Genomic DNA, 12,383 nt, shown 5'->3' on the forward strand with positions numbered 1-12,383 from the left:
CATAATAATTCCTGGGAAATTATTTAAGACAAGTGAAATAGGGGAAATAATCACTCTCTTAATATAAATATGCATATATCTACACATTTAATTATAAATGTCAAAACAAATCAATAATTACTTTAGAATATAATGAAATTGTTTAATACTATTCGTGTTTACAAAATGTTTTTGTCTATAATCAGAATTTGATAAAGTAATACAGCATAATGAAAGTTTTTAAAATCAGAGTTGGTATATAACCACACTTTTCGACAAAATAGAAAAACATTCGGAATAATAGCCTACATTTAACTAAATATTGGTCTATTAGTTCAGATCATGTATTTTTAATTAACTACTTCTTCTATGTGTTCTTTAAAGATCATTTTTTAACATAGTGATAGGTATGGGTTAGATCACTGTATTGATCACAAACCTTTTTCTGGTAATTGCAAAAACAATATTCACAGAGTGTGACAATAATGTCGCTCTACACACTTGTGGTGGTGAGCTGTGTGTGTGTGTGGGGGGGGGGGGAGATAACCAACTCAGAGTGAACATATCGTCAGTTTTTAGATGACTGTTCTAAACATACATATATATTACACAAATATATATTACACAAATATATATTACAGAAATAGATTTAAATAAGTAGCAGTGGTATTATGACAATATTTTTTTTACATAGGGGTCCATGGGGGAGGGGGGTTGTAACTGTTTCATGTAATTTGTAATCGTAATCACTATCGCCCAAACTGTAAGAATACTACTACTTCATCGTGATGACGTTGTTGACCTTGTCAAAATTTCCCCACCACTACGCAGTTTGCTCATAAGTAAATTTAAATAGAGGTGCCACATCAGTTGTATTTGTTTCTGTATTGTATTTTTAAAAAAATTAATCACACGATTCAAACTGTATATATAAAGTAATTATGTATGAAATTTTATGTAGAACATTTTCTAATTCAATTATTCGTAAGCAAATACATTATACAGTTGCCTTAAACTTAACACCCCTCTTGCCAAGTGGTACTACCCGTAGAGGTTTTTTAAACATTGCAATGCATCGTAATGGTTATTTTTAGAATGGCAAACTGATGCAGCTGTTAATACGTGTTGTAAACGTAGACACTACTAGACTAGTACAATAATGCTTAATTGCTGCACGAAAAGAAATCTTGTGATTTACATAGATGTGCCGAACAAAAATATTTTTTTAACAAATATCATTGTTTAAAACTTAGAGTTTAAAAAGTTTCCAAAAAGGCGCCACTTTGCTGAAAATGGCCAGAGGGGGAGCGGCCGCTCCCCCTGCTCCCCCCCCCCCCCTGCGTACGCTACTGGCCCTAGGATAAGTGGGGAGTATAAAGGGCGATAGTAAAAAAAATACACGTTGCGACTATTTCTTAAAATGTAAAGCCAGATAAAAATGCAACATCCTGCCAGTGTAGAGCAGAGCTACGTAGATATATATATATATATATATATATATATATATATATATATATATATATATATATATATATATATATATATATATATATATAAGCAGCGTAAGTAGCCACATACTAAAAGATAAATAACGACAATAACGTGATTAAGATTAAATCAGAGAAACATTGACAAATGTTGGATTTGTGTAAAAACACTTTGGTTTTGGATAGTCAACTTGGTCTACAACTAGATGGGGTAACACAATGGTAAAACTTGGTTTTGAAACTCTTAAAATAATTTTTTTTTATATTCAAAGAAGAAAGAACAATTTTTAAAATGCTGGAAAATAAAATTAGTCTACTGGCCTATAAATGCATCGGCATTGAATTATCGCCAAAATTGGATAAGGGGTCATTCATAAATGACGTCACGCTTTTTTTGACGATTTTTACCTCCCCCCCCCCCCCTCCGTCACACTTCGTCACAAAAAGCCAGACCCCCCCCCTAAAATGACGTCACACCTCAACCTACAACCCCCCTCAAAATTGCAGTTGAATTTTTTTTAAACATTGATATTTTTCCAAAATCTTGTCTAAACTATTACAATTTATTAAAACAGTTATCTAAAACGCGAAATAACGTCTAAAATTCGTTTTCTAACATTGCTTTTTTATAATGCAAAAATGTGACGTCGCAACATCTGACCCCCCCCCCCCTCCCCCTCATCACACATCGTCACAAAATTACGGACCCCCCCCTCCCCCCTACGAGCGTGACGTCATTTATGGATGACCCCTAATATTAACTAATTAACAGTTTTTTTTTAAATATTGAAGTAGTCAAACGTTTTGAAACATTGCTGGATTATTTTTTGTAGTTTTATATCAAATACCTTGTACATTTTTTTAAAAACCTACATATATTATTCATATAGATAATAATTTAAATAAAATGATGGGGGGGGGGGGGAAGGGGGCTGATCACGGGTAAGTAACATTGTGTGAGTAAAACTGTGGACCTCTAGACCTGCCCGACTTGTTGATTGAAGATGCTGACGCGAGAGATCAACCTTCGATCACGTGGGACTTGATCAGCTATTGACATTTCATTCTAACGTGGTCAGACCCGGTCTTAAAATCAATGTTATTTTTATGTCATTTTTTGTACTTTCTCGTATACGTTGTATGGAGGAAGTATTGTGCAAAAAATAGAAACCGAGATTTTCACACAATTCGACGTTTTTACACCCCCCTGAGTCGGAAAAACTTGATTTTGCAATGTTTGTCTGTATGCGTTTGTTTGTGTCTGTGTGTCTGTGAACACGATGACTTGAGTCACGTAACAGCTGGGTTGACAAAATGTCATATATATTAATAAATATTATCTTAAATTTAAAGTTCAGTATCAAGTTTTCAGCGATTTCCGGTAACCAAAAGTTTAACTTACTCTACTTTCGGTTTTCCTAAAGTCTTTAACTAATTACTGTTTCAGTTAGAAGAAATTTCACAAATGAATTTATTTTTAACTTGATTCCTCTTTCTTTCTTTATAAAGTACAAATGTTCCGCACTGTTATACACAGATTAATTGCTGTTCATTCGATGCACACTTCTTTTTTTTTCTACAAGATTCTCTTTTATTTAAAAAAATGTAAGTAATTGAAAATTGATTTTCCTCGTCTATATCCCGACTGCACTGGAGTGCCATCAACATTAATGTTTTCTAAGAATATTCGAGAACGTTTAGGGGAGGTCACTCCCGCTTTATTTTAAAGGTTTGTTTATAATTATATGAGTAGATTAGGTATTTTGTGTGTTATCAAATTTGAGTGATTTTCTTTTTCGAAGAACATTCTTCTTCCTCGTCTTCGTTCTTAATTTCAATGTTGGGAGAGATTTCCTCCAATATAATAAAGCATTACGGATCAACATGTTATGCGCCATATGGATCGTTGACTCCGATTTCAGCCTGCTTTTCTTTTTTTCCCACGTTTTCTTTAACTTGCTTTCGCCTCTGTTTGTTTGTTTTTCCAATCAAATCTTGCGATCGAAATTTCGGGCACTTCCCAGTTAGCTAGCGCGCTGAAATTTTCAGGGAAGCTTTGTTTCGGATGACAATAGAATATTCAACTGTTATTATTACTAAATTAATCCATGGAAACATTTTATTGATAATTTTATACCCCTATATAATTGTACAAAAAACGTGGGGAAAAAGGGACATAACCCAGTAACTGTAATTTGATGAAAACAAGGTTCGGTACTCTCCCTCTTTTTGCTTACTGAGTAGTTGTCACGCGGTGTTTGTCTACAAACAACCAGAACGTAACAACTGATGGCCAGTATGGGGGAGACGATATGGTCGAGTGGTTGGGCACACGATTGCTAACCCACTCGACACGGGTTCAAATCTATGTGTTCTAGTCAGTAACGTATTCACACAACGTGTTTTTTACGAGTTGTCTTTTTACGAGTTGTCTTCGTTTACCCAAAAAAAAAAAGTGAAAAGATAAAATCGATAGCAAGATTTCAATGCAAACAAACAGACAAAGACTAAAAAGTAGAAAATAATAATCATTTAAAAAGTTTTTAAAAACCCACGTTTTCTGATTGAACTAAAAAGTAGAAAATAAATGCTATACTATAAGCGATGAAAAACGTGGGGCGCCGTGATTTTCTTACAGTTTCTAATACTGTTGACTCTCTACAAGCTCCCTAATAAAAGTCAATAGTATTATCTAATCAATAGTAATATAACTTTTACTTCGGCGCCCCACGTTTTTCATCGCTTATAGTAGAGTGATCGCTTGCATTATTGTGATGTATAGCATTTATTTTCTACTTTTTAGTTCAATCAGAAAACGTGGGTTTTTTAAAACTTTTTTAATGATTATTATTGTATTTGCTTTTACAGCCTTTGTCCAACCACGAACAAACTACAAGGCAGCAGTTATTTTGTTTAGGAGTTTTCTCACCTTGGTGGGTTGCTGTCCCCACCTATCGTGCTCGGTCGAAGGACATTAACAACACTGATACACCAACCAGTGGCGTATGCAGGGGGGGGGGGGTTATTTTCTTTTCAGTGCATTGAAAAGTTAATTATTAGTATAACGTATTTTTAATATTTGATTTTTTTAAATCGTGAATTAAGGGGATTACTTCCACTGGGATTATATCGGGGAGGGGGATATTTCCAGGGGGGAGGGTTATGCTGGGGGGAGCTAAATCCATGGGGATATTTCTAAAGGGGTGTGGGTTACGTTGGGGGCACTATTTCCGAGGGCGTTAGGGCAAGGGCTATTCCCATTCTGCCCATCGCTCTGGTATGAGGGGGGAAGAATACATATCATTCTGTGTCGTAAGTTATTGTCATGACCACAGTGTGATCAATGGTAGGTTAATAAATAGAACAATAGAAAGAAAAATTTGAAACAAAAAGAAATTGAAATTTTTATTCCAAAAAACAAGTGAAAGGGTCATGCCAGATAGACTGTGATGACGTCATGGCTTGATCTTGGTCAAGGTTGTGCTACACCGTACAGAAACATCTGAGGGGGGGGGGATGGTACCTTTTTTTATAAGGCTGATTAAACAGTATGGGATTACGAGCAACGAAACTAACACATTAATCAATCACAAAGGCATCGATCCTCTAGATCAATCACTAAACAAAATTAATCAGGTGACACCATTAAGGGTGTGACACCATTTAGGTGGCGACACCTTTAGGGGGTGACACTATTTAGGGGTGACACCATTTTGGGGGTGACACCATTTAGGGTGTGACACCATTTAAGGTCTGACACCATTTAGGGTGTGACACCATTTAGGGTGTGACACCATTTAGGAGGTGACACCATTAAGGGAGTGACACTATTAAGGGAGTGACACCTCGATGAAAAGTCGTAAACTTTACTGTTTTATTCAGTTAAGTTTTCAAAAAGTAGGTGAAGAGGAGAACGCAAAACCGAAGATGTGCTAAATTGTTGGGGCAGCGGTGGTGGGAGTGACACCCTCAGTGACACCCTCAGTGACACCCTCAGTGACACCCTCAGTGACACCCTCAGTGACACCCTCAGTGACACCCTCAGTGACACCCTCAGTGACACCCTCAGTGACACCCTCAGTGACACCTTCAGTGACACCTTCAGTGACACCCTCAGTGACACCCGACCTAGTGACGTCACTAGGACGAGTCCGTAGAACGACCCTGAGCCCACCCAACTCTGATGGGTGCCTAACTCAAGTTAGGGCTAGTAAAGGCGGCTGGGCATTGTGATGACCACGTTAATTGAAACAGATGAACTCTAATTCATCTGCCCCATGGACTGTAGGATTCGAAAGGTTCAACAGTGTAACTTTATTTACACCCCCCTCCCTCACCCAACCCCAAAGAAATATAGAATTTTCCACACTGAGTGTAACAGATGAACTCTACTTCATCTGCCCAAAGTGTAACTCAGTATACACCCCCCACACACACTTTATTTTCCTCTCCCCCCCCCCTCCCCCATGAAATATTGGATTTACCACACTAATTGGAACAGATGTACTCTAATTCACCTGCCAAATGGACTGTAAGATTCGAAAGTCTACTTCTACCGCCCTCCCCACCCCTCACCCCCACCCCCACATTAAAAAAATAAATAGTATTTCTCCCCCCACCTGGAAGGGAGACAAAAATAGGTCAGAATTGAGAGCAACGCCTTCCTCGGCGCCCCGACTTCCAGGCAGTCGAGGGTCACGGTCGTGTTGACGCCGCACGCCTGTGTGCACCTGCCCGTGTTGGTGTTGCACCATCCGTTGTCGAGGCACTTCGGTACACAGGTCCCACATCTAGATGGGGCACGGTGGTTAGAATAAAAAGTAAAGTAATATAAATATGTAAAAATTATGGATTTAAAAAAAATAGATCAGTTTGTACAGAGGCGTAGCGAGGGGGCGGGGCGGGGGGGGGGGACATATGGGCCTTAGGGGGGCTCCAAAATGGGTTGGAAAAAGAAATTGAGAGTTTGAGGGGGGGGGGGTGCAAATCGAAAGTTTGAAGGGGGGGGGGGTGCAAATCGAAAGTTTGTCCCCAGGCGTCGGGAAGGGTCGCTACGCCTCTGAGTTTGTATATTTATCGATACATAAATATTAATTCAAAGAAGATGGATGAATCAATATTTAAAAAGGAGATAATTAATTGATTTATTATCAAACCAGTATTTTGATTCGTTAAATATTTTTTTAGAAAAGTAGACGAGTTTTCAGTTTAAATAAATTGAAAAAATTAATGGATTTTTAAATTTTAAAATAGTAAATCAAAATTGCTGAATTTTTATTTTATTTTTTTTCTTAATTTTTAGAAATTCAACCGTCTGAAATATCAGCAGTAAAAAAAACTCTGCTGTCACATACGTGCATTTAGTGTAGGCCAGTGAGATCTGCTGTCTGCTAACTTGGCAGACGAGACGATTGTACCAGAATAAGGGCAGGCAGGGTACCGTCTCCTGACCACAGTCGTAGTATCTTGACCTTGGGCAACATCCGCTGTTGGAGTTATATATATTTTTTTAAAGATGTGCAGCTTTATAGTCAGGTAGAAAAACACATGTTCAACAGGAGTATTCATTATTTTTTCCATCCACTCACACATATTTTACTTATTTAGGAACATAATTATTTCATCTACGCACACACACATACATACATACAAACACACACACACACACGCACGCACGCACGCACACACACGCGCGCACACACACACACATGCACAAACGCATACACAAATACGCACGCACACACACACTAACACACACACAAATACGCACGCACACACACACACGCACGCACGCACGCACTAACACACACACGCGCGCACACACACACGCGCAAACGCATACACAAATACGCACACACGCACTAACACACACATTCACACACACACACGCACAAATGCATACACAAATACGCACACAAACACACACACGCGCGCGCACGCACGAACTAACACACACACGCACACAAACACGCACAAACGCATACACAAATACGCACGCACGCACTAACACACACATTCACACACACACACACGCACAAATGCATACACAACTACGCACGCAATCACACACACACAAACGCACAAACATATTATCTTAGCTAAAATTCTTCACAAATTAAAACGTGACCAATAAAAATCAGTATTATTTATCAACAAAAAAATGTATTATTAATCATATTTTATTATATTCCTTAACTATTTTTCTTTAAAAAGAAACACAAACATGGAACATCGTGGTTGAGTGGTAGAGCGTTTGGATACTAACCCCAAGTTCGGATCTCGGTTCGGACTTGTGACTGTAGTATGTCCCCGAGTCCTATCTGATGGCTACCTGACTTACGTTGAGGAAAGTTAAGGCGGGTGGGCATAGTGCTGATCCCATTATCTATTCATAAGCCTAAGCCAAGAAACACATGAACTCTACTATATCTGCCCCATGTGTCTTGGACACAAACAGAATAATATGATAATTCATTAAAAAATACTTACTCAAAACGTGTCCATTGTGTGCTGTTACACACGAAAGGGCTAGCAGATAGAGAAAACACAGTTCATTAGTGAACAAGCCTTACAACATTTAAACAATTAAATCTACCCAAACGAAAGACACCCACACATTTCTGAAGACATGTAAACAGAGTTTCTTCCAGGTATCTCTTGGGAGGGGGTGGGGGAGCTCCCCGAAAAACGACTAGCGCCACTCCCCCCCCCCCACCCCACCCCCATCCGAACGAAGTAGAATACTTTTTAGTACGCCCCCTTTCCGAAAATTTGCCTGAAAGAAACACTGCATGTAAACAGATCTGACCCTTGGCTTTGAAATAACAGTATTTGTCGATATTGCGTTTTCAAATTTCGGAACGGAACTGTAAACAAGTTAATTAACTAAGAAATAGAGAAAAATGGAACAAAATATCAAACTCCCAATACATATTCTGCTATATAAAATGTGTTAAATCACCAAAGTTAACTATATAAAGTGTACATACAAATACTAGTAGTCAGTAAAGATAACTATAGAGTTAAGTGTACATAGAAGTTAAACGACAACAGATATATTTCAAAAACAAAGTTGACAAATTAAACAAACACAACTTATGTATAACTCAGTCTCTGCATGGGTCTTTCAGGCATTTTTCTACAAAGGAGGATTTCTTAATTCATTATACATTTTTTTTTCTATTTCTTCCAGGGGTCGGTGGACATATTCCGAGGGCCTCAAAGATAGATGCCTGTAAGACATTCTAGTCTATCTCGCTGTGTTCTCTTGGTCTTTGTGCATGTTGCTGTGTGTATCTGTGTATGTTGCTGTGTGTATCTGTCTAAGTTGCTGTGTGTATCTGTGTATATTACTTTCTATCTGTGCATAGCACTGTGTTTATCTGTACATAATTATGTGTGTATCTGTTTATGTTACTGTGTGTATCTGTGCTTTTTCCTGTGTGTGTTTCTGTACGTATTACTGTATTTATCTGTGCATGTTACTCACTCAGCAATCAAAGATACGGTAAAATTAAACTTCCGTACTAACCTTCGAGGGAAGTATGAAGCGTACTGGCTGGCGCCATTAGTAGAGATATCAGTCAGGACACTACAGGGTCTTCTAATGCGGGGACACAAGTAATCAACACAGCTTAGAGACAGGGTAGTAGCGCAAGCGCACACAGCAAGCACGATCTGATGGAGACAAATATACTCTATACACAACATACACAGTATACACACTATTTATGTTAAGTATACATAAGAAAATTGCCGGTGAACGACAAAAGTGAAGGGAGCAATCTCTAGTGGTCCCATGTGTCTTGGGAAGAAACAGGAAAAGTTGAAGATACATAAGGGGACAAGGGTAGTTATTTAAATATTTTTTTTATTTAAGATCTGAAGCAAGCACTTCAGGGATCCAGGGAAAACTTCGTTCCCGACTGTCTGAGGAAAGCTGGTAGGTAACTGGGTCAGCAGCAGTGAAACGCCAGTCCATCAGCGTCGTGGAGAGGATGCTGATGTGTGTTCTGCCAAGCTCCCAGCCCAAGTTTACACCACCGAGATCATCACAGTGTCGAGCAACCACAGCTCAGGTTACCTCGCCTTGCGGCTGGAGGTACGGCTGTCGGGTGTTCCGCCGTGGAGGAGGGTTCCAGCCGGAGGGTGCGCGTGAGGCTGGTAGAACAGCTGCACAGTGGACGTTAGTCTCAGCACGAGCAGGATCGTCGTTTGGGAGATAGACAGGACATCTGCAGAGATAGGAGAAGCCGCCGGAGGATAGGCGGCCGGAGGAGAGGCCAACGACGTGGTGGACGCCGCCGTGTTGGGCAGAGAACCGACTATACCCTTTCTAACTCTGAACCCACGGTGGCGGAGGGTTACGGCGGAAGGATATGTCATGAACCAGTGAAACAGAGGGGTAAGGTGATGAACTGAACATCAAGATGGTCTCAATCCGACTCCAAGTGGTGAGCAGTGCCAAGACTGGCGCATCAAGTGGTGAGCAGTGCACAAGACTGGCGCATCAAGTGGTGACCAGTGCCAACACTGGCGCATCAAGTGGTGACCAGTGCCAACACTGGCGCATCAAGTGGTGACCAGTGCCAACACTGGCGCATCAAGTGGTGAGCAGTGCCAAGACTGGCGCATCAAGTGGTGAGCAGTGCCAAGACTGGCGCATCAAGTGGTGAGCAGTGCCAAGACTGGCGCATCAAGTGGTGAGCAGTGCCAAGACTGGCGCATCAAGTGGTGAGCAGTGCCAAGACTGGCGCATCAAGTGGTGACCAGTGCCAACACTGGCGCATCAAGTGGTGAGCAGTGCCAAGACTGGCGCATCAAGTGGTGACCAGTGTCAACACTGGCGCATCAAGTGGTGACCAGTGCCAACACTGGCGCATCAAGTGGTGAGCAGTGCCAAGACTGGCGCATCAAGTGGTGAGCAGTGCCAAGACTGGCGCATCAAGTGGTGACCAGTGCCAACACTGGCGCATCAAGTGGTGAGCAGTGCCAAGACTGGCGCATCAAGTGGTGAGCAGTGCCAACACTGGCGCATCAAGTGGTGACCAGTGCCAACACTGGCGCATCAAGTGGTGAGCAGTGCCAACACTGGCGCATCAAGTGGTGAGCAGTGCCAAGACTGGCGCATCAAGTGGTGAGCAGTGCCAAGACTGGCGCATCAAGTGGTGAGCAGTGCCAAGACTGGCGTATCAAGTGGTGACCAGTGCCAACACTGGCGCATCAAGTGGTGAGCAGTGCCAAGACTGGCGCATCAAGTGGTGAGCAGTGCCAAGACTGGCGCATCAAGTGGTGAGCAGTGCCAAGACTGGCGCATCAAGTGGTGAGCAGTGCCAAGACTGGCGCATCAAGTGGTGAGCAGTGCCAGTACTGGAGCCTCAACCATTGTTCATTGAGAAAATATTTCATAGTCTTTAAGACTTTAATGTCGGGTACTATTGTAGCGTAGATGTAAAAGTTCAATTATAGGTTGTAAATGTAAATGTTTATGTACACACATTTTACATTTGTGAGCGGGGCTGTGTAACACATACCATGGGTTACTAGTCAGGGGGGATAATTTAAAGCTTATTTGGTTGCGGCCCTTATGTGACCGCAACTGTTGATGTTATTTTTGTGCTCTTCTGGGAGCAATGTTTCAAATTTACACTGCTTATATTTCAGTATATATTTGAACTTTGGTCACGACAACCTTTTATAGAGCTACTGGTCAGAATTTTAACATGAAAAAATTGCGCTCTTTTTAGTACGTGAAAGTTTTAAAATGTGCATATTTTTTTTTCCCATAAACTTTTTTCTATGAAAGCCATCACAATTCCCTCGTGAAAAAAAGTTTATGATTACATGGAGAATAAATCCTGAAAAAGATGGTGAAAATTGTATTGCTAATTTTTAAAAATTAGTAGGCTTTTTATAGTTACAAAACTGCGAAATGAGCAAAACAACAAAAAGTAACGAACAGTATTTCACAAAAATACAATCTATATATATAATTCTCTTCTGGGAGACGTTAGAAAACAAGCTGCAAGCGCTCCTTGGAGTCCCCTCTCTTCCTCTCTATCGCTACCACCCCCACCCCCTCACATGGTCTGATGAGCTGTGGTTCACGCTAAATGTTTACATTTTACAATCGTAGAGCCGGGTTTGGTGACGGCTATTAGGGGCAGATAATTTTAAACTTAGGGGAGGTAACTAAGAGGAGTCTGCTTTCACGGGGGGGGGGGGGGGGTAGTGTTTTAAAGCAAATATTTTCAGTGGCAGCATTGGTACTGTCGAATTCACAAATTATGAATTACTGAAAAGTAGAAAAAAAAACAACTAAATAGCGGCGTATAATACACCGCGGGTCGGCTCGTTTCTTTATAATTTGTAAAGTCAATTGTAAAGTTTGGGTTTTCTGAGATGACGGAAAATACATTTATCAAATAGGCCTACATGAGAAATCCAACTTTCCTATGATGCCAAATACAATATGATGACGGATATTAAACTTTTCGTAGACAGCGCGTAAGATTGGGTAAAAAACTGATGCTTTTTTTAAAAATAGATATAGTATTTCAAACAGACTAAAATGTTCTCTTTAAAATTATTATCTTCTTAATACAAAAAAAAATAAGTATCCAAAAGTGAAAGAAACTCATTATGACAAAAAAATTCAGGATATTGGTGATTTTTGCTGCGCACATCCTTTCTCTAAATGTTATATATTTTCTAAACAGCTAGAAGTAGGCTATGACTGATTCGTACAAAAAAAACTTATTGATATTAGATAATAATAATATATTAAAAATTTGGCCAGTATGTACTTACAAAAACTCGAGGGTCCATCATTGAAAGATTTTCAAGTTAGAATCGCAATTTGTTTTTGTTCTAGTACGTCTTCATATACCCTACTGTGTCAGCGTGACTAGGCCAGTA

At 40.0% G+C, this 12,383-nt stretch overlaps 1 protein-coding gene across 1 annotated transcript; it reads right to left on the reverse strand.

The window, feature by feature from the left end:
• Positions 1-4,858: 4,858 nt before the first annotated feature.
• Positions 4,859-12,383, reverse strand: LOC131929645 (uncharacterized). Its single transcript, XM_059285946.1, has 6 exons — positions 12,276-12,383; positions 8,998-9,143; positions 7,956-7,994; positions 6,821-6,952; positions 6,086-6,256; positions 4,859-4,968 (listed from the first exon to the last, which is right to left on the reverse strand). Exons 1-6 carry the CDS (start codon positions 12,294-12,296, stop codon positions 4,950-4,952), a joined length of 528 nt encoding a protein of 175 aa, XP_059141929.1. The 5' UTR covers positions 12,297-12,383; the 3' UTR covers positions 4,859-4,949.

The sequence above is a fragment of the Physella acuta genome, unplaced genomic scaffold, assembly GCF_028476545.2.
Source record: "Physella acuta isolate Inbredline_101_S28 unplaced genomic scaffold, ASM2847654v3 ptg001659l, whole genome shotgun sequence".
Taxonomy (NCBI): Eukaryota; Metazoa; Mollusca; class Gastropoda; family Physidae; genus Physella; species Physella acuta.